This window comes from Herpailurus yagouaroundi, unplaced genomic scaffold (assembly GCF_014898765.1).
Source record: "Herpailurus yagouaroundi ecotype Mexico unplaced genomic scaffold, PumYag 139, whole genome shotgun sequence".
NCBI lineage: Eukaryota > Metazoa > Chordata > Mammalia > Carnivora > Felidae > Herpailurus > Herpailurus yagouaroundi.
The window spans coordinates 6,375,831-6,402,666 of NW_024412394.1; the positions used below are offsets into that span (position 1 = coordinate 6,375,831).

Below are 26,836 nucleotides of genomic sequence, written 5' to 3' on the forward strand. Positions count from 1 at the left end.
CCAAATGGTTCATGTACTTAAATGTAATATACAAAACTATAAAACTCCTAGAAAATAACACAGGAGAAAACCTAGATGACCTTCGGTATGGTGATGTTTTTTTTTTATATGCAACACCAAAGGCATGATTCATGAAAGAAATAATTGATAAATTGGACTTCATTAAAATTAAAAACTTCTACACTACAAAAAATAATGTCTGAAAAAGAACTGTTATCCAAAATATACAAAGTACTTTGAAAACTCAGCAATAAGCAAACAGAAAATCGAATTCAAAAATGGGCCAAAGACCTTAACAGATGCCTTCTCCAACAAGATATACAGATGGAAAATAAGGCATGTGAAATCATGATCCACATCTTATTTCATCAAAGAAACACAGATTAAAATGAGATACCACTACACACCTAACAGAATGGCCCAAATCTAGAACATTAATAACATCAAATGCTGGCCCTTATCAGTAATGTGCAGTGATCTCATTCACTGCTAGTGGGGATGCAGAATGGTACAGCCACTTTGGAAGACAGTTTGGCTATTTCTTATAAAATTAAACATGCTCTTACCATATGCATCATGACCGCCAATCCAGCAATCATGTTCCTTGGTATTTACTCCAAAGGGATGAAAACTTATGTTCACACAAAAACCTGCACATGGATGTTTGTAGCAGCTTTATTCATAACTGTCAAAACTTGGAAGCCACCAAAATGTCCTTTAGTAGATGAAGGGATAAATCAATTTTGGTACATCCAGACAATGGAATATAATTAAGCACTGAAAAGAAATGAGCCATCATGTCATGAAAACACATGGAGGCACCTTAAATACATATTACTAAGTGAAAGGAATCAGTAAGAAAAGGCTACATTCTGTATGATTCCAACTATATGACATTTTGGCAAAGGCAAAACTATGGAGACAGTAAAAAGGTCATTGGTTGCCAAGGGTAAGAGGTAGCAGCGGAGGGATAACTAGTCAGAGCACAGAGGATTTTTAGCGCAGTGACAATGCTCTGTATGTTATTATCATAATGGATATATGCCATTATACATTTGTCCAAACTCTCAGAACATACAATACCAAGAGTGGAACCTAAGGTAAACTATGGACTTTGGGTGATTTTGATGTGTCCATTTAAGCTCATTTTTTGTAACAAATATATCATGCTGGTGAGTGGTGGGGAAGGCTATGCATGTGTAAAGGCAGAGGTGTATGGAAATTTTCTGTGCCTTCTTCTCAATTTTGTTGTAAACTTGAAACTGCTTTTAAAAATTAAGTCTTTATGGGGCGCCTGGGTGGCGCAGTCGGTTAAGCGTCCGACTTCAGCCAGGTCACGATCTCGCGGTCCGTGAGTTCGAGCCCTGCGTCAGGCTCTGGGCTGATGGCTCAGAACCTGGAGCCTGTTTCCGATTCTGTGTCTCCCTGTCTCTCTGCCCCTCCCCCGTTCATGCTCTGTCTCTCTCTGTCCCAAAAATAAATAAACGTTGAAAAAAAAATTTTTTAAATTAAGTCTTTATGAAAAAAAAACTTGGTTTTAACTTTTTAAAAGAGACACGTGGTATACTAACAAATGAAATGCTTTATCAGAAAAAGAACAAGTCCAAATTCAAAGCTGCAAATTATTGTGAGTGAATGTTGTGATGAATGCTTGCTATCCATATCAATGTCTTTTATTTCAGCTGGTACATATCCTCTCCTAAATCCTATTATTACTGTTTATAATTTACCCATGTTGTTAAATTGGAACATTATTAGATTTGAACTCCTATCCATTTGATTTCCCAAAGAACCTAACCAACACCCTAATGTTATTCTACTTCCACGGGTCTGCCATTTCTGAGATGCCAACACCTGTACATGATTCATTCCCTGTCTGAAAATGAGCAAGGATTAAGTCATCTAATGTAATCTAATACTGTGCTCGTGCTTTCAAATGCTATGAAAACAAATATCATCAAAAGAACTCGAGACAGAGAACTGGAAGCTGTTGGCCACTGCTGTGGAGAAGGAAGACCAAAATGAGAATTACCCATGATAGGCAAAGGCAGAATCATGCCAGCTACAATTACTGTGTGGGAGAACCAACACTCTGCTCACAGATGGTTATATTCATTTATTTATTGGTTACTGTCATTTAACTACTTCACTGAGATTTAGTATACACATGAAACATTCTTTCATTTCTATTTTTTTTCCAAAATTGTATCCAAATATGATAAATTTTTAGATTGTTAATAACTTGATAAGGTCACTTTTCTGTATTTTATTAAACTAACCAAACTCTCCTCACCCCCAAACAATATCACTGTGCAACCACCAATAAACCAATGGCCCCCAAATCTAATGTACATAACCAGGGCTTACTGTGCTTTATTGCTTATAGGCAATCATCATTTGCACAACTGTACAAAAGATAATATTTTACGCGTCAAATACTATGCTTGCTATTCTCCTTCTTACACCAGTACCCTTTGCTAATTTCCAATTATATTCAGCCATATATATCATGTTCCTTCTGGTGCTCCAGACTCAAATAACTCATCGTTTAATAAATGTCTTCTTTGACCTAATTCCATATAGTTACTGTAGAGCCACACACGAAAAAATGTGCCTTTTTCAGAGCTACCAACTTTTTTTTGTTTCCAAAGAAGATATTTCTCCTCTCATTTTCACTAATACTTGCTTTCTCATTCAGATTGCATGGTTGTATCATCAAAATTATGTGGTCAAGTTGTCCACATTTGGGTAAATTATAGGAGTAAATAGATTTAGAGGCCATGGATTTCTAATTTTGGAAAACCATAGTACTTCCTCTGTCAGGTAAACAGATTTATACACCTCTCAGATTATGCTATTGCATTTGACCAGTTCTGAGTTTATTTATCATTATTTCTTTTCATTTTAACATAAAGTTCATTATTTTTCCAACTATAAAAGTCATACATGCTTCTGTAAAAATGTTTAAAAATTCTAAAAAGTAGAGTTTTAAAAGACAAAAACAGAGTCCCATCACAAGGATAATGATAATACACTGATGTATTTCTTTAAAGCTATTTTCTTATGCATATGTTGCAGATTTGTGGTATAAGTGCATGCATATTATATCCTTTAATATTAATAATATATTTTCCTCTATTTTTTAGGATGCAGGTGCAGAGAAAGAAATAAGGGATCCACATGAATTTTTTTTTTTCCTCCGGGTAACTAATTGCGACTCACATTGCAGGCTGACTATATGGGATCTGTCCTCCCCTTCTGTGTAAATATTAAGCTCTGATTTGTGTTCAGGGAATTATTTTAAAATACTAGACTTTCCCAGACTCCCTTGCAACTACAACTGGCCATGTAACATAATTCTGGTCAGTGACTAGTAAAGATGAAGTCAAAGGATAGAGCTTCTGGGAAAGACTCTTAAAGGGGCAGCCTCAACTAACACATGCCCCTTTCCTTATTTTTTTCTTCCGGAAATGTGGATGTGATGCTGAAGGCACGGTAGTCATTCTGCAGCAGGACTAGAGTTACTGCTGAGAACGGCTCAGCTGAATGATAAAAGGAAGGCCTAGTGCATCCTGGAGCTTCCCCAGCAGCTGTGGCTCCAAACTTGAGAACCCTTACGTGTGTGTGCAGGGTTGGGGCAGGGTGGGGGCAGACAGACAATTTGGTTAAGCCACTGTAAATTGGTCTGTTGTCATAAGCAGTTGTTAGTTAGTTTACTAACAAAAATGTTCAATACCAGTGACTGAATAACTTCCAACCTTTATTTATTTTTGGGATAGAGAGAGACAGAGCATGCACGGGGGAGGGGCAGAGAGAGAGGGAGACACAGAATGGGAAACAGGCTCCAGGCTCTGAGCCATCAGCCCAGAGCCTGACGCGGGGCTCGAACTCACGGACCGCGAGATCGTGACCTGGCTGAAGTCGGACGCTTAACCGACTGCGCCACCCAGGCGCCCCATGAATAACTTCCTTTTGTCCACATTAAATAGTGGCATGGTACAGGATCTGATTCTGGTTTATCTGTTCTCACGTCTTTATCTAATTCCAAAGTGGTACAACACGATCTCATTATTAGAGTTTTACCTAATTTGAATACATGGCATCACTAGTCCTCTTTTATTTCTCTATGTTTCAGGCATTTATTTGCTCTTCTTGGTAGTTTATCCTTTCAGATAAACTCTGGACTCCTTCCTGTTTTTTAAAGTCTTTGAGATTTTGCTCTCAATTTCACTGAACCTCTACCTATGGAAAGAACTGACCTCTTCAAGGTATTCACACTTCTCCTTCAGAACCAGATTAACAGCTCTCCATTTATCTTCAAACTTCTTTCATTTCTCACCAAAAAATGCATTATCTTCACAAAGACCCTGAACATTTCCTGAGTGTTTTACCTTCTTTTGCTATTGTAACTGGGTTATTCCTAGGGTTTCCTTCTTAGATTAAGTCAGATATGTACTCAAAGATAATAGGTGATCAGCCAGCCTGAGTAGCATCAGTCTGATCTCTGGTTCACAGTAACTTTCACTTTGAAAAATGTCTTCAACTGTCCCAGAACTCAATCAGAAGACACAAGGTCAATTATAGTTAGCCAAACAATACATAGGCTTTGGATAAATTCCTAGTAGTACCATTGTCGGGTCATAGGGTGATTCTATTTTTAATTTTTGAGGAAACTTCACACTGTTTTCCAGAGCAACAATAGCCAAATTATGGAAAGAGCTGTAATGCCCATCAAGCAATGAATGGATAAAGAAGATGTGGTTTACATATACAATGGAATACTACTTGGCAATGAGAAAGAATGAAATCCTGCCATTTGCAACAACCTGGATGGAACTGAAGAGTATTATGCTAAATGAAATAAGTCAGTCAGAGAAAGACAGATATCATATGTTTTTACTCCTACATGTAATTTGAGAAACTTAACAGAGGACTATGGGGGAAGGAGAAAAATTAGTTTCAAACAGAGAGGGAGGGAGGGAGGCAAACCACAAAAGACTCTTAAATACAGACAGCAAACTGAGGGTTGATGGGCTGGGAGGGAGAGGGGAAAATAGGTGATGGGTATTGAGGAGGGCACTTGTTGGGATGAGCACTGGGTGTTGTATGTAAGCGATGAATCATGAGAATCTTACTCTCGAAGCCAAGAGCACACTGTATACGCTGTATGTTAGTTAATTTGACAATAAATTATATTAAAAAATAATTATAATATGTAGGCTAACTGCTATAGAAGTTTCAGAGCTGGGAGATTAATACACTACCTGCGACACTTATCATCTGGTCCAGATGAGCCCTCTAGCTTTCTAATGGAACCTCTTCCCCTCCCTCACCTAGATTTCATTCAAAAGGTTCTTCCCCATGTGTCCTCCCTCTAGGCTGACTCAGCACTACTCCCACCAGCAGCACGGCCAGATCTTAGCGCAGTCAGAACTTTGATCTTGGCTTATGCCAATAAAATTACGAAATCACTGAGGAAGTGGGCTATGACAGGGGATTATTGGTTGACGCGGCTCTATTCGTAAGACTACTGTAACTCTAAATGACTTGTATGCCTTTTTTGCATGTACACACATTATTAACTGGACAGTTGACAGCAGTTGTATTTTGTAAAAGTTTCCTGAGGTGTTTCATGTGCATGCTGCATTTTCCAACAAAATGTTAAGTTGAGGATAAGCATACAGTTTAAATTCCTTATAATGCCTCAAAGAGCTCACTGAGATTTCTGGCATCTAGTAAATGCTCGGTATATATGATATTGACACTCTCAAATAATTTTAATTACTTTTTCTCTATTAGTTGAGCTGTAATAGTCAGATGTGTTTCCAAACCCCGTGTGTTCTTCAGAGTGATAGAACAGAGTGACCAAGCAAGCCAAAATTATTCAACACTTTTTTAGGTAATCCTATGGTTTTGCTTTTATACTCAAAATTTAAAACAGATTGGAAAATTATCAGACTACACCAAATGAGGTTTAGATAAGGTCACGAGGATGGGGTTCCCATGATGGGATCAGTGCCCTTATAAGAAGAGAAAGAGACTAGAGCACATGCGTGCTCTCTCTCTCTCTCCACCATGTAAGGACATAACAAGAAGAAAGCTATCTATTACCCAGGAAGACAGCTCTCACCAGGAACCAAATCTGCCAGTTCCTTGATATGGGACTTCCCAGTCTCTAGAACTGTAAGAAATAAGTGTCTGCTGTTTAAGCCACCTCGTCTATGGTACATTGTTCTCATAGCTGAGCTGACAAAGACAGCCTCCTATATAAGATATTTCAGATGTTAAGAATGATTTCTTTCAACCAGCCATTCACAGTAGGGGAAGTCAACTTGCTTTTGAGATTATGCTAGAAGGACAGGCTTTGGGTAGAAGTGTGTCATTTTCAGGCTGGGAAGGCTCTCTATTCCCTCTGCTATGGTCACTGACAATGTCCCGTTTCTCTAAGAAACACAGTTCCTGGCCAATCCATGAAGGACACAGAATATAAGTGACCATCACTAGTCACTGGCCACTTGCTCAGATCATCCCGGAGGACAGCACCGCTGCTTCTCAAGAAGTTGCCTCCCAGCTGTATCAGTAATGGAATCAGCTGAAGAAAAGACTGGAGTTCGTTTTAACTTTGAGATCTATGCTTATAGGCCCAGAATCTGTTCAAATGCTCAATGGGACCAGAAAAATAACACAAATGAAAAAAACATAATACAACAGGTAGAAATAAGAACTGAAGGATGTATGCTTCAGCTAAAGGCACTAAATTCAAAAATTTTAAACATGAAATGTGTAGGCCAAATAAAGTAGATTTGTGGCCAATCCAAGGAGAGTCCTAGGCATAAGTGGAAAGATTGGCTTTCAAAAGGACAGTTTCCTGGAGCTAGAGGGAAGGAGGTGAGTGGGAAGCAGGGTAGGAGGCAGCAAGTTGGGGTAATTCCTATTTGGCAGCTTCGATAGTCTGTCTGAGGTGAGGATCCAAGTGGTGTGGAAGAGGATTGGGGCACACAGTGTGTGACAAAAGAGACAGGCATTTGATGTAACTATTGTGGGGACAGGGAGAAAAATCATTAGGTGTATGAAGACACTGCTTAGCAGGCTGAGGGCTTAGCTGAGGTTGAAGACCATAATGAGGCAGAGTTTTTCTCCAGCCTTCTTTGAACTCCCAGGCGGAAATCAGTATCCTCCCTCATGCCCTTAAAGAACCCAGGGCATCTTATCACTCACTACATAAGTCTGAAATGATCTTTTTATGAGTCTGTTCTACTAAACTAGCCCCCTTTGAGGTACTCTCAGAGCCTTGCAGAGTGTCCGACACAAAACAGACAGAGCTGAGAAGGACTCAAAGTTGTGGCTCACACAAGAGGTTCCAGAGCCCTGAAGAAGCCCAGAAACACAGTCTTCTCAGAGCTCAGATGGAATGCCAGGATACATGGATCTCCTGGGCAAGAGCACCAGAACCCCCAGGTCTGATGTTTGATGGACGGAGGTAAATATCCTGGTCCATCTCTTGGCAGACGTGGAATCTTAGGGAAATATCACACTATCTAAGTGAACCTCAGGTTAGTCATCCATAAAGCATAGATTATGATACCTACCTCCTCAAATGAGATACTGCATTTAAAGTCCCTACGATAGGGACCAGCACACAACAGGTGCCCATTTCCCTCACGGAGAGATTTTTTCTGGTATCTCTAAAAAGAACTTTTCCTAGGTGGATGAGGGAAGGGATTAATACAGACCACCTGCATTGGAATCACCTGGGCTGCTTATTCAAACATATTTGAATTTTCTGGAGGTGGGGGCCAACAATCTGCTTTTTTAAACAACATCTAGGTGATTCTCCTACATAGTTATATTCTCACACATAGGTAAATTTCAAGCCACTGGATTATGTATTCCAATTCTGTCCCTCCTTTTTACTCCCACTGCCACCAAGATGATCCTAATAACTTCCCACAATGCACTGCGGCCTGACTCCCATCCATCTCATTCTAGCCTTACGTGCTACTGAGTGATTTTTCTTCCTAAAAGGCAGTTCCAAGCTGCTCTACCCTTGAATAAAAATCTCTGAGGGCTACACCTTCCTGCCAAATCCTGGCATTCCTACTTTTCTGTCTCAATGTTCCCACCTACTCCCTTCCTGGGGTCCAGTCAAACAGGTCTCTTAACTGTCACAGAACAAGCTCAGTGCTCTTCCCTACCTTTGTTTTTGTTTCCACATGAAGGCCACACTCCACTGCCCCAAGTCTTACCCCTTCCCTCAAGGACTATCTCATGTACCACCTTCTATGGGAATCTCTTCCATATCACTTGACCTGATGTCGTTTCTTCCTTCTTTAAGCCCTAGTCATTCTTTGTGCCTTTCTTATGATGTTTTTCATATTCTACCTTATGCTATTTTATACTAGTTTTCCCCACTCTGCTGTGAGGTCCAGGAAAAGTAAAGACTATGTCAGTAAAGTCAGTGCCTACCTAGCACAGTATGTGGAATCAAGATGGATCTCTATAAATGTTTGTTGAATAAATGAATGATTCCACATGACCAGAATGTAAGCCATGAGGGCAGACACTGCATTCGTCTTTTTTTGTAACTCCTGCAACACTTGAGAGTGTTTCATATCCAGTGGGCATGGCAATTTGATGAATTAAATTTAACATCCATCTATTCGTTTTCCTTTGGCAACAAATTATTTTACAACAAAGCCAAGACTGCAATACTGGATGCTGGAGTTTACTGACTTTTTGCTAACAGTAATAACCATGACCATCTTTGGAAACTTAAATGCATTATGCATCCCTATTTAGGAATACTAAAATTACACTTAAGTAAGGTGACTATTTTCCCTATGGTTAAGACCAGTAGTTATACTGTTTTACTCCATAAGACATACTTAGATTCTAACTATATTCTCTTTATAGCATATGACATAAAGACTTTCAAAAATAGATGTTTTATTTTCATTTAAATTGCTAAATACAGAATGCATTGAATACACGTGTGTGTATGCATATATATATACACACACAAATATATAGACAATTATTTTTAATTAAACTTGTTTTGTGAACATTGTAGATTTGCATGCAGCTATAAGAAATAACGCACCCATTACCCAGTTTTTCCCAATGATAACGTCATGTAAAACTATATTAAAATATCACTACTAGGACACTGACATTGATAGAATCCACTGATCTTATTCAGATGTCCCAGTTGTGTGTGTGTGTGTGTGTGTGTGTGTGTGTGTGTGTGTGTGTTTAATTCTATGGGATTTAATCACATGAGTAGTTTTGTGTATCCACAGTCACAGTTGAGAAACAGAATAGTCCATGACCATAAGGATCTCTCACTGGCCTTGTATAACCATCCCCACTTCCCTCCCTAACTCCTGTCAACCACTCATCTGTTATCTAGTTCTATAATTTTGTCATTTAAAAAATATTATATAAATAAATCCTACATCATATGACCTTTTGGGATTGGCTTTTTTCACTCGGTATAATTCCCTGGAGATTCATCCAAGCTGTTAAATGTATGAATAGTTCGTTCCTTTTCGCCACTGTTGTTTTGTTAACTAAAGGCCCATAGCTTCTATTAGGGTTCACTCTAGGTGGTATACATTCTATGAGTTTGGACAAGTGACCCACCATTATACTATCAGATAGAATAGTTTCACTGCCCAAAAAGTCCCCTGTGCTTCACCTATTCATCCCTGTACCTTTCCCCATCCCAACCACCAGCAACTAGTGCTCTTCCTACTGTATCTATAGTTCTTCCTTTTCCACAATGTCAAATACTTGGAATCACACAGTATATAGACTTTGTGTGTCTTCTGTGGCTTAATAGCGCTTTTCTTTTTATTGCCAAATAATGTTCCACTGCATGGATGTATCACAGTTTGTTCTTCTATTTGCCTAATGTAGGACATGTTGGTTGCTTCCAGCTCTTGGCAATTATGAATAAGGCTGATATATCCATTCATGGGCAGGTTTCTGTACTGACATAAGTTTTCAATTTATTTGGTTAAATACCCAGAAGTATAACTGCTGGATCCTATCCTAAGAACTATGTTTGTTTTTTAAGAAACTGACGTCATCTTTTAAAATAGCCATACCAGGGCACCTGGGTGGGTCAGTTGGTTGAGCGTCTGTCTGACTCTTAACTTCAGCTCAGATAGTGACCCCAGGGCCATGGGATTGAGTCCTGCATCAAGTTCTGCATGGAGTGTAGAGCCTGCTCAGTGGAGTGTAAAGCCTGCTCGAGGTTCTCTCCCTCTCCCTCTGCCCTTCCCTCACTTGGGCATGCATGCGCACGCTCTCTCTCAAATAAATAAATAAGTTAATTAATTAATTAAATAAATAAATTAAATAAATAAATAAATAAATAAATAAATAAATAAAATGTAGCATATTGCATTTCCTCCAGCAATGAATGAGCATTCCAGCTGCTCTACATTCTTCTCAGCATTTGGTATTGCCAGTTTTTTAGGTTTTTGCCATTCTAGTAGGTACATAGTAGTTTTAATTAGCAATTCCCAAATGACAGATGATGTGGAGCATCTTCTCAGATGCTTAGCTTCTTTGGTAAGCTGTCTGTTCAGAGCTTTTTCTCATTTCTTCATTGGCTTGTTAGTTTTCTGGTTGCTGAGTTTTAAGAGCTCTTTGTATATTTTAGATGTAAGTCCTTTATCAGATATGTGTTTGATAAATATTTGCTCTCAGTCTCTGGGTTGTCTTTTTATTCTCTTGACAGTGTCTTTCAGAGAGCAGAAGTTTTTCATTTTAATGAATCTCAACGCATCTATTTCTTCTTTCACAGATCATGCTTTTAATGTTGTATCTAAAAACTCCTTGCCAAATGACTACAGCAACTTTTGAAAGAAGCAATTGACTTTAGTCCAATCCCCTGACATTATATATACAAAGTCCACAGGCAGTCTATAGGCAAATGTTTCAGTAACAGCAGAGTTGGAACTCATTAGAGTGTAAAAAACAAGGATCAGAAAAGACAGAGTGCCCCATGAGAAGAACGTCCAGCAGGTGATTTGGAGGAAGCTGTGTTGCTCAGTAGTAAGAAACCTGTTACTGATGGCTATTGTTGTGCAACATCAAATTGACCTTGAATTTGATTAGACATGGTTATGCCACGTATAAGAATGTCAAAGGGCTACAATGTGTATCTTGCCATTGTCCCTCAAATGGATGACCACAAGAGAGAACCAAAGTCAACAGACACTTTGCCTATTATTTTTGGATCACAGTCAGAGTATCTGGGACATTCCAGCTCACAACAATGAACCAGTCAATCAGATGGATAAGATTGTGGGGTTAGAGCTCGTCCCAGTTCAAGAGTGTATGAAACCAGATTAACAGTACATACTCTTAATCTAATCCAGGTACAGCAAAAGTCACATTCTATTATAAAGAATTACTTGATAATCTTAGTAAAAGGCAAACTCTCTAAAATCCCCAGAAAACCAGCAGACTCAATACCAGTCAAATCCCATCATCCCCACACCAAAAGACTATGCTGTTCTTGAATTGTTTTGGAATTCAATTGTCCTGAATATATTTGAAGTAAATAAACTATACTCCTGGGATATGGGAGTCTTCTTTCATAATGAGAATCTTTTCATTTTTATTTTAATGGATTTGTTTTCATGTAATTACATTCCAAAATGTAAGAAGAACATCTTTCTGTCCACTTTTGTATGGGGGAGGGCAGTAGTTCACTGAAAACATCTGTTTTGTAATTGAGGTCACTTCTGACTTGAGTCAGTGAACTCATTCTCCAACAAGAGGATGAAGCTACCAAAGAAGAGCAGTAGTTTAAGGTAGAAAGCTAGTGACATCTACCGAGACAATCTGATCGACCTTGAGATCCACCACTAAATGCCAGGCATATCAGGAAACACAGAGACACAGACTGAATTAAAGCATTGTCCTTGCTTTCAAGAGGCAGAAGGCTCCTCTCTAGGAGGAAAATACAAGATATCTACATCACTTCTTATTTTTTTGTGAAGGGGAAAAGAGTCACCAAAGAAGTCCTATTCTGTGAGGTCGCCAATCTTTGACCTCCAAAAGGCTGTTAAATATTATATAACCCAATGCCCACATTTTATAGACCATGAGAAACCCAGAAAAGTGAAAAAATGTATCTAAGATTGAGGGGTTGGGACTAGAACCCAAATGTCCTGACTTGTAATCAAGTGCTCTTGACTATATATTACACTGCCTCTCTTAGAAGTCAACGACTTTTCTCATTCCTAGTTCTCATAGTCAGGTTGCACCCAATTATGTCCATTAGACTCTGATTCACAGAGCTCATGCTGTTGTTCCTTTATATTTTCATCTTCAAAAATTCTACTTTATAGTTTCAATTTAACAGATAATTTTTTTAAATCTTAAGAACTTACTTTGGCCTAGTGGTAGAGAGACTACCAACTCAGGTAAGGCATACTTCCTACCTCTGAGGAAGTTATTGTAAACATCTAGTAAGGTACTCTTAGCCACAAAAGTTATGTATATGAAACTCAATACCATCACCAATCAAGTTTTCTAACAGAAATCACCTTTTTAGTCAATGACTCCAATTCTCTGGGCCCCATGGTAAAATCCTGAAGCTATTTTTGCTACTCTGGCATGAAAGTGAGAGTATGTACTTTTCAATTTTTTTAATGTTTATTTATTTTGTGGGTGTATGTGTGTGTGAGAGAGAGACAGAGAGAGAGAGGGAGGGAGAGAGAGAGAGAGAGAGAGAGAGAGAGAGAGAGAGAGAATCTGAACTAGGCTCCAGGCTCTAAGCTGTCCGCACAGAACCCAACACAGGGCTCAAACTCACCAACAGTGAGATCATGACTTGAGCCAAAGTCGGATGCTCAACTGAGTGAGCCACCCAGATGCCCTTGTGGTTTTTAATTCTTGCTCTACAATTAACAGATTAGTTTTGACACCCTGGAAAAGTCATACCTCTCTGAGTTTACTCTTCTCAATCAGTAAAATACAGAGAACCAACCTGCTGTAATTCACCTTTGTTTCAAATCCAATCAAATCCAAGGTGAGAGGCATAATCAATTTATTTGATTTCTATCTAACTAGCTAGCTAGTTATCATCTATTTATTTTTTTTAATGCGTATCTCTCAAACTTCTTTCTCTTCCTCCATGTTTGTCATATCCAAGACTTTCATTTCTGGAATATTGCTAAGCAGGTTTCAAGTTCTTCAGTGTAGATATGACTTGTTAAAAGCAATTTTAATCCGGATTTAGCCTAGAGGTACACAGGTTAGACTGGAGGCTAGAAAATTAATTTAAAAGCCTATTAGAGTAATAATCAATCTCACAGCAAAAGCCCACCATTCAAGTACCTCAAAAGCTGGCTTCTGTTAGCCTTTCTGCTTTTATCTCACATGACTCCTCAACACATGGCCTTTCTGACTACATCTTCATATTTTTAATGTTGCTGTTTCTAACCTTCCTCTGAGGAACATTTTACCTCTCTGTAAACTTAATTCCAATAGTTTCCTTAAGACCAATTTCTTCCATGGAGTCAGATCTTTCCTTTCTCTTCTTATATTCTTTAATTAACATATTTAGAAACCAACAATAATCCCCTTTCCTAACTCCCTCTAATAAATACAATTGGCATAAAAGAGATACATAAAAACTCCCTGTCAATATTAAAGGAAGAATACGTACAAAGATGATGTAAAGAGTATAATTTATTTTCTTTATTATTTCCTTATTTCTTTTGCAAACCAGAACAAGCCAGCAATTGGTTGTTGATCTTTGTGGTAGAGGATTAATATGTGTTTTTAAATTGCTTTAGAATATTAAGAAAATTAAAATACATTTTCTTGGCTGTCCCAACTTTTTAAATTTATTTTATTTATTTTTATTATTCATTTATTTATTTTTGAGAGAGAGAGAGACAGAGAGAGAAGGGGAGGGGCAGAGAGAGGGGGACAGAGAATCCCAAGCAGGCTCTGCATTGTCAGCACAGAGCCTGATGTGGGGGTTGATCTCATGAACCATGAGATCATGACCTGAGCCAAAATCACAAGTCGGAGGCTTAGCCAACTGAACCACCCAGTTCATCCCTACCAACTTCTGATATATGAAGATGTCTGGACAAAAGGATATGAAATATTATCAATTAATATGTAATTCAGGCAGATATTCAAACAAGCAGTGAGTAATAAACGCTGGCAGGGTAACTTACTCAGTAGGTAAGCTCTGAAGACTCTGTTTATATTTCAGTCATGCAGCAATCAGTGCCAATCTGACAAAATGATTTTCAGTGTCAGTCTTACAATAGAGAAGCAACGGGGAAAACAAAGTTTTATTTTCTTTCTTTCAGTCTCTCATTGTTGCTTGAGCCCTAATTTGAACTCCCTCTTAAGACAAAGGCCACAAATGAAGGAGGAAAGGGTCTGACTCCGCAGAGGTAAAGCAGTACCAGCATATCCCACTAGTCCACTCTACCCCAGGTCCGAGAACATTCAGTGCACTCTCTTGTACCAACTCCAAAAGAGATTTTCCCAAGAAATGGGTTTCAAGCAATTTTAGTTCCCATCATTGCTGTCTATTTGTCATAACTGAAAAAAAAATATCCATTATATTACAAAAAAGATTCTGTTATCCAGTATGTTAATTATGATTGAGACCAGAAACATACAAAGTTTCAAAGAAAACAATTGAAAGGAACATCTGAAAGTAATTTCCCCCATTCTTTGTTGTTCTGCTACTCACGGCAAATCTTCCAAACTGGAGGCTTCATGTCTTGGATCCAACAGATCATAACCACATTCATTGTAGATTTCCAAATAGGAAATGCGCGTTGTATATATTGTGCTGCTGTCCTGATTGGAAAAGGGAAAGATGTTATTTAATGGCTATAAATAACGATTCAGCTCAGAGGAGGATGAACACATTTATCACTATAGTTTCCTCACAGCTTCTCTTCTTTACCCTCCTCACTTTGTATGGTTTCCATTTTCAGTTCGTGACACTTTCAAGTTGCCAGTAACCATATGCATGAAGCTTTTTTTTTTTAATAGCCAACACCCATGATTACAAGCAACTTTAGTCTGTTGTTTTTTTATTGGTTCCACGTTATACATAAAGAGTCAATATACACTTAAAATGAGCCAACTTGGTTGCAGAAATGTACAACACACCATTTTTTACTTTCCAGAACCCCCTCCAAAAAAAAAAAAAAAAGGTTACTGTGAAAAAATAAACTTACATTCTGTGAATAGCCTATTCATAAAAGAAAACAGTATCATTACTTCTGTTTAAAACCTTCAGTAGCAAAAGAGTTTCCAGCTTTCATCATAATTCTTTTAAAAATTTTTCCAATATTCAAAATTTCTGGTGACATAGATAACAGACAATAGTAGATAATGTAAAATGAATCCCAGGGGACAGAAATAGTTTAGATCAATCAGGTAACGGTAAGAGTAGACATTCACAGCTCACTGCCTATAACTTCTCTCTTGGGTTAATCTTCCTGGCCCACGTGGCAATCAGGGATATTGAGCTATTCATTTGAGAGAGGTACTTTGTGGGGGTTAATACTGAAATGCAATGACAGAGGCATCAATGCAATTAGGATAAAAGTCCAGGCAACTGGTCCTGTCTCAGTTCTGCTAGCAGATAAAAAGGACCCACTCCCTCTGAGATAGAATAAAATGGAACTTTTTCAGGTCTCAAGAAAACTGAAATTTTTTTTTCAGTTTCCAAGACCAAATATCAATTGATAGCACTTTCTTCTTGTTTCTCCCAAAATACAGATGCTTGCATTTCAGCAAATAGAGTCCTACTTCTCATAACAGAATATATTTGTGTCTCATGGCAAGAAGGTCAGCAGATTGTCAGAGTCAATACTCACAAAGAGATTTTCCTTAGGATGACCTTCCTGACTGATTCTCACCCATATCCAAGACAATCCATTTGACAGATACTATTTAAAGGGAGAGACGACCAAGTCACAGAGATGGAAGAGAGAACAAAGGCCTGCACATCCAGGGCTGGAATCCTAGTCCTACTTGCTATAATACCCTACTGTGTCAGGCCTCAGTTTCCACACTGATTAGTGATGAAATTGAAGAATGAATTCCTAATGCGTTCTTCAGATTAAAATTAATATGATTCTCTGGTTCTAAAGTGGCTCAAACTCTCCAAATAAAAACACCAATATTTCATAAGAACAAAATAACACCTGAAAAACTAAGGCAATTCTCAGGCAGCACATGACCAGAGCAAAACTCTCAAGCTACACCTGAGATGTCATGTTTTGGTGGTCTGGGAAGGTGACAGCATGGACTGAGTCTCTACTAAATAAATTTATCCCCACCAAATGCTGAAGTCCTGCTGATGTAGGCGACTCTGTTTATCCTAACAAACACCCTGCTGATTAGATTAGTGTCCTAGTTTAGCAAAGGCATCATTCAACATCATTCTTTGGGTTATGGCACAGGTATCAGAGATCACATATTCTAGACAGATTCTGTGTGGTCTTTAGTCTAATCCAGTTTTCCCTCAAGTATCCTATGAAATACTTGTGAAAAAAGTGTTCCACAATGAACATATATGCTGTCCTCTCTAGAAGATTCTCAGAGCAAGATTCTCAGAGCAAGTTGAAGGCCATGGGGGATCATTTAGCAACCTCTCAGCAAGTTTAAGAGCAACATACTTCTAAACTTATCTGAACATAACTGAAATATCCCATATGTTATAGTTTGAGATTTTAGCATACAGTTCTGAGCTCATCTTAGCATCAGAAAAAGCTGGGTTTGAATACGGGATCTGCCATTTATAACTGAGTGATCCTGCACTATCGTCAGCTGTTTAATTATGAAACTGTGGATAACTCTTATCTTGTAGAACTGTTGTAACAGAGAAATAGGGTTCTGTATTTAAAATCTGACTAGAAATGTGTGTCCCTGTAGTAAGGACCAATAAGTTGTTGCTGTTGCTACTGTTATTATTATTGCTAATGTTATCGTTTTTACCATTATTTCTAAAAGCCCCCAAATAGAGAATTCAGCAAGAATATAAAAGGAAAGTAAAAGAAAGGCAAAACAACAGCCAATTTGTATGTTCATCTGCAGTGGAGAAACTCTCTTCTTCCAGAAAGTAGAAGGAATCATAAGTCAGGAAAATGGCAAGACTATTCCCCTGAGATGATTGGGATAATGCCTTTGGCTCCTCCAATTTCTGCATTTTCTGGACTTCTATTAGAATACACACTTAAAAGTCACTGAGCAATGTGGCAAGCTACCTTTCCTTATTATTCCTTTTTTAGTGTCTAGGATTGCCAGACTGTAATGTAACACACATGTTCCCTGCAGACAGCCTTTTCTCTTGCCCCAAAACAAGTCTGAGCCTCACAGTACTCAAAAATAATGAGCTATGATTTCTAAAATAAATGGAATCAAGTGTCTTCCTTTAAAATTACTGCAAATGTGCTCCTATCACACTCACAGGCATTTTAGGAGCCAGTATGCACTTGCTCTTGGTTTATCTTGAAATAATTACTTTGCATAAGTCAAGTATGTCCTTTAAGAATTCTAGAGAACTCCATGTGGCCCTCTCAAGCAATCGACTGGGGGTATCTGCGTACCTGTCTGCATTTCTCAGCTATACAATGTGGACAAACTTAATGATGAACCTCAAGCTGTCTCTTACTAGTTTTGCAGCAGTTCAATTTGATTAGAACGAATATGTTGTGCCCACCATGGAGATCTGTCCTTTTACAAAGAGTTGTCCTGACTATAAATTGGTCCAAGGGGCTCTCTCCAGTCCAGGAAGTGATTTAGGATAATTCAAACTGAAATGTGGTTTAGAATAATGTAAATGACAAACAGATATGAAAACAATGAACTGGGCAGACAGTAGGTACTTGGAAGACATTTAGACTTTTAGAACTATATTTTGGTATTCACAGACAAAATTTTAAAAGGGACAAATATATTTTCCATTAGGAAAGGATTTATTTATTCTGTTTAACTTAATCAGGGAAATTGGCTTCATTTGTCCTAAGTTTCAAAGGATTCTTTGAAATTAATCAGGATCATTTGTCTGTCTCTCTCTCTCTCTCTCTCTCTCTCTCTCTCTCTCTCCCTCTCCCTCTCTCCATATATATATATGGATATAGATATTAATGGCTATAGTAACTGAGCTCATACATTGACCATGTACTATGTGCCAGGACAATATCTTTATAGATAGAGTATGTTCAACCCTCAGAAGCAACTCCATAAGCCTGAGACATTAAGTGACCACCTCAAGGCCACATGCTGTAAGTAGTACATTTTCTCAGAACAAGGTTGGTCTGCACCAACTTCAATGAACTTTCCAAGACAACATAGTTCCACACTGAGCCACAGTAGCAAAAACTATTAGAAATTATGTTCCCAGTCTGTGAAATATGGGAGCAAAACAAAACAGCTAATGTCAGAAATAAATGAGTAAATGAAAAGACAGGATCTGAATCCAACATACACACTATACTCAACTCTTTCTCTTCTACATTTTCTGGCATGCAGTGTTGGCATGTTTGAGCTAGTGAGAGATGAGCTGAACTAATGGGTAATTGCTACTTTATGGATGGAAATTAGAATTATGCAGATCTCAGCGATTTCTTCTCATCTTTGCAACTCAAAATGCAAAAAGCATACAGTCAAGAAAATTTGGAATAGCTGTTACACTGACCTAGTTAGGACATTTGTTATACAGAATTAATACAACCAAGTAAGTGTAGGAGTGAGTAGGGATGCTGGAGATCCTCTAGTACAATTCAATTCTTACTTTCACAGAGGGAAAAACTGAAACCTAGAAAAGTTAAGGGAAAACTGAAATCCAAGTTCAGAGAAGTTCTTTAACTCATTATTGTTTAAATACAACCAACAAAATAAAGCCAGTCTGAGATACAGAGGCAGTGTATGTAGTGGTGAAAAGCACAGGGTTTGGCATCACACAGACCTGGGATGGACCACCAGACCGGCTACTTATAAGGACCCAGGGAAAGATATTTAGACTCAGTTTTCCCAACTATAAAAGTGGGATAAAGATACCTGCCTTGTTAATTGTATTATATGTCATATTCAATACTAATCAGGCAATAGGCACTTAGAGACACACATAAATGATGCATATAATATAAAGAACTCCTCATAATAATATTAATTGCAATAGGATATTTACTCTGGTAAACTCTTCTGGGCTTCTGTCACAATTGTGAGAAAGGTACAATCATATCATCTTACTCAGTGCTTTAGTAGCTGAAATAAAAATGTCTTGATAAAAGGACATCCAGTTTCTTAATGGGGAATATAAGATGTTAGTTGGGAAAATGTGTTATCTGTTCTTTTAACCTCCATGGATGTATCAGAAGAACTCTCTTTCAGCCTTTGCTGAAACAGCATCCCTTTAATGAGAAGCACCTTAATTTCTACTTCTTCAGCAAAATCCCAAACTTTCCTTAAATATAAAGGCCAGAGTTATTACACAATAATACTTCCTCATTTAGATATAATATAATAAAATGTCACAATAAATTTTTTACCCACTGTAAATTTCTGCTGAATATATCAAACAGAAAATGAAGTTAAAGTTTCATACCTTTTGTAATTGCTCAAAAATGTACGACAGTGTCCTTGGGATAATGCCTCTGTCACTGTAGCGTTCTGCTCCACCCGTGATGGTGAATGTCTTACCACTGCCTGTTTGCCCATATGCAAAGATGGTACCATTGTAACCTGCCAAGACACTAAAGAAATGGCACACTTTTAATATCCAAATGGCTAATTGCACTTGTATCAAATGGCTTGTATTCTAATAGCAATCTTATTCAACACGATTGAAACGACATTTATAGAAATTTCTATATATGAGTATCTAGCTAAAATAACTGTTTTTTTTTTTTAGGCAAGAGTATCAGACACCAATCCTTTTTTCTAAGAAAGGACCTATAACTCAAATGGAGTCCAGTCATCTTAAATAGTTTCTTTTGTTAATCTGAATAAAATTTTTATTTAGAATATTTTTGTATTTACAGAAATGTTGCAAAGGTAGTACAGAGTTAACACATACCCTACACCTAGTTTCCCCTATTGTTATTACATTAGTATTGTACATTTGCCACAGCTAAAGAATCAATATTGATGTATTATAAATTGTATTAAAATGCCTTTTGTTTTTATATAATGTCTTTTTATTTTTTTCCAGCTTTACTGAGATATAAATGACATATAACAAATGGAACTTTAAGGTGTAAAATGTGATTATGTGATACACAAATATACCGAGAAATGAGCTCCACAAAAAGGTTAGATAAGACATCCATCACCTCACATAATTATCATTTTTGTAGGTGGTGAGAACATATAAGATCTATACTCTTACCAACTTTCAAATATATAATATATGGTCACTGTGCTATACATTAACCTGTGGAACTTACACATCTAATAACAGGAAGTTTTTACCCTTTGATCAACGTCTCCACATTTTCCCCTACCCACTAGCCTCTGGCATCCACCATTCCTTTCTTTATATCTGTGAGTTCAGTTTTTTAGATTTCACATGTGAAGGAGAACATACAGTATTTGTCTTTCTCTGTCTTATTTCACTTAGCATTGTGCTCTCAAGGCCCATCTATGTTGTTGCAAACAGCAGAATTTTCTTCTTTCTATGGCTGAATAATATTCCATTGTACATATACCACATCTTCTGTATCCATTCATCCATCAGTAGACATTTAGGTTTTTCCATGCCTTGGCTATTGGGAACATGCCGCAATGAACATGGGAATGCAGATATCTCTGAGAGATTTCATTTCCTTTGACATATACGCAGAAGTGGCATTACTGGATATGGTCCTTCTATCTTTAATTTTTTTTTAAGGAAACTCCATACCGTTTTCCATAGTGGCTGTACCAATTTACATCCTCACCACTAGTGCATAAGAATTTCCTTTTCTTCACATCCTTGACGGCACTTGGTGTCTCTTGGCATTTAGATAATAGCCATTCTAACAGATATGAGGATATATCTCATGCCTTTGGTTTGCATTTCCCAGAGGATTAGAAGTACTAAACACCCTTTTATGTATCTGTTTGGGCCATTTATATATCTTCTTTGGGGAAATTTCTATTCAAGTCCTCTGCCCATTTCTTGATTAGATTTGTGACTTAACATGTGATCTATCCAGGAGAATGTTTCACGTGTGCTTGAGTAGAGTCTGTAATCTGCTGCTGTTGGGTGAAATGTTACATATATGTCTGGTAGGCCCATTTGGCTTAAGGTATAGTTCACATCCAGCGTTTCCTTATTGATTTTCTGTCTGGATGATCCATCCATTGTTGAAAGTGGGGTATCAGATTCCACTACTATTATTGTATTGTTGTCTATTTCTCCCTTCAGATCTGTAAATATTTGCCTAATATGTTTAGGTGCTGTGATCTAGGATGCATATATATTGTTATATCCTTGTGATAAATTGACCCTTTTATCATTATAAAATGGCCTTCTTTGTCTCATTATCGTTTTGGCTTAAAGTCTATTTTGTGTGATAGAAGTATAGCTACTCTTGCTTTCTTTTGGTTTCCATTTGCATAGGGTATCTTTTTCCATCCTTTCCCCTTAAGTCTCTGTGTGCCCTTAAAGCTGAAGTGAGTCTCCTGTAGGCAGCATATAGATGGGTCTTGTTTTTAATCCATTAGCCACTCTATGCCTTTTGATTGGAGAATTTAATCCATTTACATTAAAAAGAACTAAGGCAAAGTAAGGACTTAACTAATACCAACTTATTCATTGTTTCCTAGCTTTGTAGTTCCTTTGTTCCCTTCTTCCAGTTTTCTTTTCTTTTTTTTTTTTTTAATGTTTATTTATTTTTGAGAGAGAGAGACAGCACAAGCAGGTGGGAGAGGAGCAGAGAGAGAGGGAGACATAGAACTTGAAGCAGGTTCCAGGCTCTGAGCTGACAGCACAGAGCCTGACGTGGGGCTCGAACTCACAGACCCTGAGATCATGACCTGAGCCAAAGACGGACACTTAGCCGGCTGAGCCATCCAGGCGCCCCTTTTATTGTCTTTCTTTGTGAAGTGATTTTCCCTGTGGTATACTTTGATTCCCTCCTCTTTATCTTTTGTGTATCAACTATTCATTTTTACTATTAGTCCCATTTTTTTTGTATCTTTGACATCACAATTTACCTCTTTTCATATGTCTTCATTAACAAATTATTGTAGCTATAATTGTTAATACTTTTGTCCTTTAATCTTTATACTACATTAAGTAATTAGCATAACACCATACTATATAGTATTAGAGTATTATGAATTGCTTAGACTTGCCTTTACCAGTATGCTTTATATTTTCATATCTTTTACCCAGACAGCTATGCTGGGTAAAGTATTCTTTGTTGGCAGTTTCTTTTTTTTTCTTTTTCCAGAAATCTGAGTATACTGTCCCATTCTCTCCAGGCCTATAAGGTTTCTGCTGACAAATCTGCTGATACCCTTATTATACAGGTATGTTTTTCTCTTGTTGCTTTTAAAATTCTCTCCTTGGGGCGCCTGGGTGGCGCAGTCGGTTAAGTGTCCGACTTCAGCCAGGTCACGATCTCGCGGTCCGTGAGTTCGAGCCCCGCGTCAGGCTCTGGGCTGATGGCTCAGAGCCTGGAGCCTGTTTCTGATTCTGTGTCTCCCTCTCTCTCTGCCCCTCCCCCGTTCATGCTCTGTCTCTCTCTGTCCCAAAAATAAATAAACGTTAAAAAAAAAAAAAAATTTAAAATTCTCTCCTTGTATTTGATTTTACCAATTTTATTTTAATGTGTCTTATAAAAGATCATTTTGGTTTGAAATTATAGGGTCACCTATTAGCTGTATGAACATGGATGTCCAAACCTCTCCCCAGATTGAGAATTCTAATCCATCATTTCTTTAAACACGCTTTCTGCCCCTTTATCCCTCTCTTCTCCTGAGACTTTAATAATGTGAGATTGTTTCCTTTAATGGTATCCCATAATTCAGAAAGGTTCTCTTCACTCTTTGTATTTGTTCCTTTTGCTTCTCTGACTAGATAATATCAAATGATATGGTTTCTAGTTAACTAATTTTTTATTCTACTTGATTGAGTCTGCTTTGAAGCTTTCTATTGAATTGTCAATTCAATCACGGTATTTTTTAACTCTAGGATTGGCTTTGCTTGTTGTTTTTTTTTTTAATGGTTTCTATTCCTTTGTTGAACTTCTCATTTTGTTCATGTATTTTTTTCCTAATTTCATTTAGTTGTGTTTTCTTGTAATTCACTGAATTTCCTTAAGAGGATTATTCTAAATTCTTTGTCAGATAGCTCATAGATCTCCATTTCTTCAGGGTCAGTTACTGTAGCTTTATTAGTTTCCTTTGGTGAGCTCATGCCTACATGGGTGGATATGGACACTGGGTCCACAGTGGCTGACCAGGTACTGGGGATCACTGGGGTAGGTCCAGCATCTGGATCTACAGGGGCCAGTCCAGTGCGAGGATGGGCTGGGAGCTTGGTTTCATGGGAGCCAGCCTGGAGGCTGGGGTCCAGGGGCCAACCTGGCAGTAGGACCAGCCTGTAGTCTTAGGCCATGGGAGTTGGCTTACACCATAGGGCATGAGGGGCCAAGTTGGCCTGCAGTGACCAGTGTGATGCTGGGCAGGTCAGGAACCTGGGTCTGTGGAAGCCAGCCTCAAAGCTCAGGCTTCAGGGCTTGGGCTGGCATTGGAGAGGGCTGGCATTGTGGGTTTGGTGGGAACCAGCCAGATACTAGAACTATAGGAGCCACCTGAGGCCATGAAAGCTGGCCAAACAGGGATGGGTTGGGATCCTGAATTTGCTAGAGTCTGCAGGGAGCCTGATGTCATGGGAGCTGCCTGGGGCTATGGAAGCTACCCAGCCCCAGGGTAATCAGGAGCTTGGTTTTATGGGAGCATGTTGGTAGCCTACTGTTGTAGAAGCTGCTTGGGGCTACAGGAACAGGAAGGTGCTAGGGTAGGCCGGGGGATTGGATTCTCATAGCCTGCCAAGAGTCCAGGACCAAGAAATCACCTGGTGTTATGGAAGTTACCTGGGACCATGGGAACTGCCTGGGGCCACTGGAGTCAGCTGATGGTGGGATAGGCCAGCACTGGTAACCACGATAAAGTCAGTTCCTCACGTCATTCTCCTCCCAAGGGGAGGGTGTCTCTCTCAGCTGCTAGGATGCCTATGCTTGGGGGAGGAGTAATGAGGTAATGTCAATCTATCTTTTCCACCCTCTAATGCAGTAATGGCACTATCTTTCCTACCCTCCTCAATGTGTCTTCTTTTTCTTATCCCATCCCAATGCTGTAATTCCTCATCTGGAATCCTTAGCTTTTGCAAAGGTATTTTCAGGCTTGGTAGTTATTCAAATTGATGTTTCTGGGAGGGAACAGGTGCTAGAAATTTCTATACTACCATTCTGCTGAAGTTGCTCTCCTAATTACGTACTTTCTTCATCTTTAGTATCCTGGGCTTGAATCAAATAATATGTTGAAGATAAAAGTTCTGAGGAAAGCATATGTATAATTTGGAAACTGCAAACCCGACACCTGGCACTTCATGTGGCAAATACAACACATGGTCACCTCCTAGAATACCAGGTACAGAATGTTTGCCACTACGTACCTTGTAGTGTAATTCCCTAATTTAATAGTCAGCACCAACTGTAAATCTCTAAGAATTTCCCTCTTCAATTTTCTTGTAATGACTTTTTGGTAGAAGATACTAATCCATATGTGTTCTTTAGTCCTACAGAGCAGCTTTTGATTTAATGGTGATCTTAAGAATCATGAGTCTTCCAGACTTTGAGTGATATTACAAAGCTGTAGTGATCAAGACAGTATGGTACTGGCACAAAAATAGGCACACAGATCAATGGGATAGAATAGAAAACCGAGAACTAACCCATACTTATATGGTCAATTAATCTACAATAGGGGGGAAAGAATATGCAGTGGGGAAAAGACAGTATCTTCAACAAATGATGTTGGGAAAACTGGACAGTAACATGCAAAAGAATGAAACTAGGCCACTTTCTTATGGCATACACACACAAAAAACTCAAAATGGATCACCAAATGTGAGACCTGAAACCACAAAAATCCTTGAAGACAACACAGGCAGCAATTTCTCCAACATCAGCCATAGCAACATTTTTCTGGATATGTCTCCTGATGCAGGGCGATAAAAGCAAAAATAAACTATTAGGACTACATCAAAGTAAAAAGCATTTGCACAGTGAAGGAAACAATCAACAAAACTAAAAATAAACCTATGGAATGAGAGAAGATGGTTGCAAATGATACATTCAATAAAGGTTTATATCCAAAATATAGAAAGAACTGATACAATTCAACATCTAAAAAACAAATAATCTGATTGAAAAATGGGCAGAAGGCATGAACAGACATGTCTCCAAAAGGACATACAGATGGCCAGCAGACACATGAAAAGATGCTCAACATCACTCATCATCAGGGAAATGCAGATCAAAACTACAATGAAATATCACTAACCATCTGTCAGAATGGTTAAAATCAATAACATAAGAAACAAGTATTGGCAAGGATGTGGTGAAAAAGGAGCACTTGTGCACTGTTGGTGGGAATGCAAACTGATGTAGCCACTGTGGAAAATGGTATGGAGATAACTCAAAAAGTAAAAAATGAACTCCCCTATGATTCAGTAATTGTACTATTGGGTATTTACCCCCAAAACACAAAAACACTGATTCAAAGAGATACATGCACCCCTACGTTTATAACAGTATTTATAATAGCCAAATTATGGAAGCAGCACAAGTATCCAACAATAAAGAAATGGATAAAGAAGATGCGGCATATACATACAATGGAATTTTATTCAGCCATCAAAAAGAATGAAACCTTGCCATTTGCGACAACATGGATGAAGCCAGAGAGTATAATGCTGAATAAAATAAGTCAGTCAGAGAAAGACAAATACCATATGATTCTACTTATGTGGAATTTAAGATACAAAACAAACAAGCAAAGGAAAAAGAAAGAGAGAAAGAAAAACCAAGAAACAAATTCTTTTTTTTATTTTTATAAATGTTTTTATTTATTTTTGAGAGGTAGAGAGACAGAGCATGAGTTGGGGAGGGACAGAGAGAGAGGGAGACACAGAATCTGAAGCAGGCTCCAGGTTCTGAGTGGTCAGCACAGAGCCCAATGCGGGGCTTGAACTCATGAACCGCGAGATCATGACCTGGGCCGAAGTCGGACACTCAACTGACTGAGCCACCTAGGCGCCCCAGAAACAAATTCGTAACTACAGAGAACAAACTGATGGTTACCAGAGAGGAGGTAGGAGAAGGGATGGGTGAAAGAGATGATGAGGATTAAAAAGCACACTTATCATGATGAAAAAATACAATTTAAGGATGTTAAAAAGAAAAAAAAAAGAACACTGGATCTTCTCAGCCACCGACTCTCTTCTGTCTCTCTCTACTCTTCTCCTCCCATCCCTTCTTGCCCCCTCCCCTCCCCTTCTCTCCTTTTCCTTCTCCCTATCTCTCTCCTCACCATATAGACTTTTCATAGTACACCTGACATGATTCAGACTTTCACAAATGGATCTTTCCTCTACACTGTACAAAATAGCAAACTATTATAGCATTACATTCTTTTTTGTTACAAGTAGCCCCTTCATCTCTGAGATGTTTTAATCCAACGAATTATGAAGTTGTCAGCTAATGGTACCCTCATTGTGAACAGATGTTTGATAGAAGGATCCTCTGAGAATCACCCCTCACTGTTCACA

The 26,836-nt window shown here is 38.3% G+C and overlaps 1 protein-coding gene across 4 annotated transcripts in view; it reads right to left on the reverse strand.

The window, feature by feature from the left end:
• KIF6 (kinesin family member 6) overlaps positions 1-26,836 on the reverse strand; it is a 388,886-nt gene that overhangs the window by 289,636 nt on the left and 72,414 nt on the right. For 3 of the 4 annotated variants that reach the window (XM_040473403.1, XM_040473402.1, XM_040473404.1), the window contains 2 exons: positions 19,619-19,766; positions 14,744-14,853 (listed from right to left, as the gene is read on the reverse strand). In XM_040473403.1, the coding sequence (XP_040329337.1) occupies positions 14,744-14,853; positions 19,619-19,766 (258 nt within the window). Of the gene's footprint in view, positions 1-3,535; positions 3,538-6,137; positions 6,143-14,743; positions 14,854-19,618; positions 19,767-26,836 lie in introns of those variants that run through there. The other variant, XM_040473405.1, reaches the window with a different exon arrangement.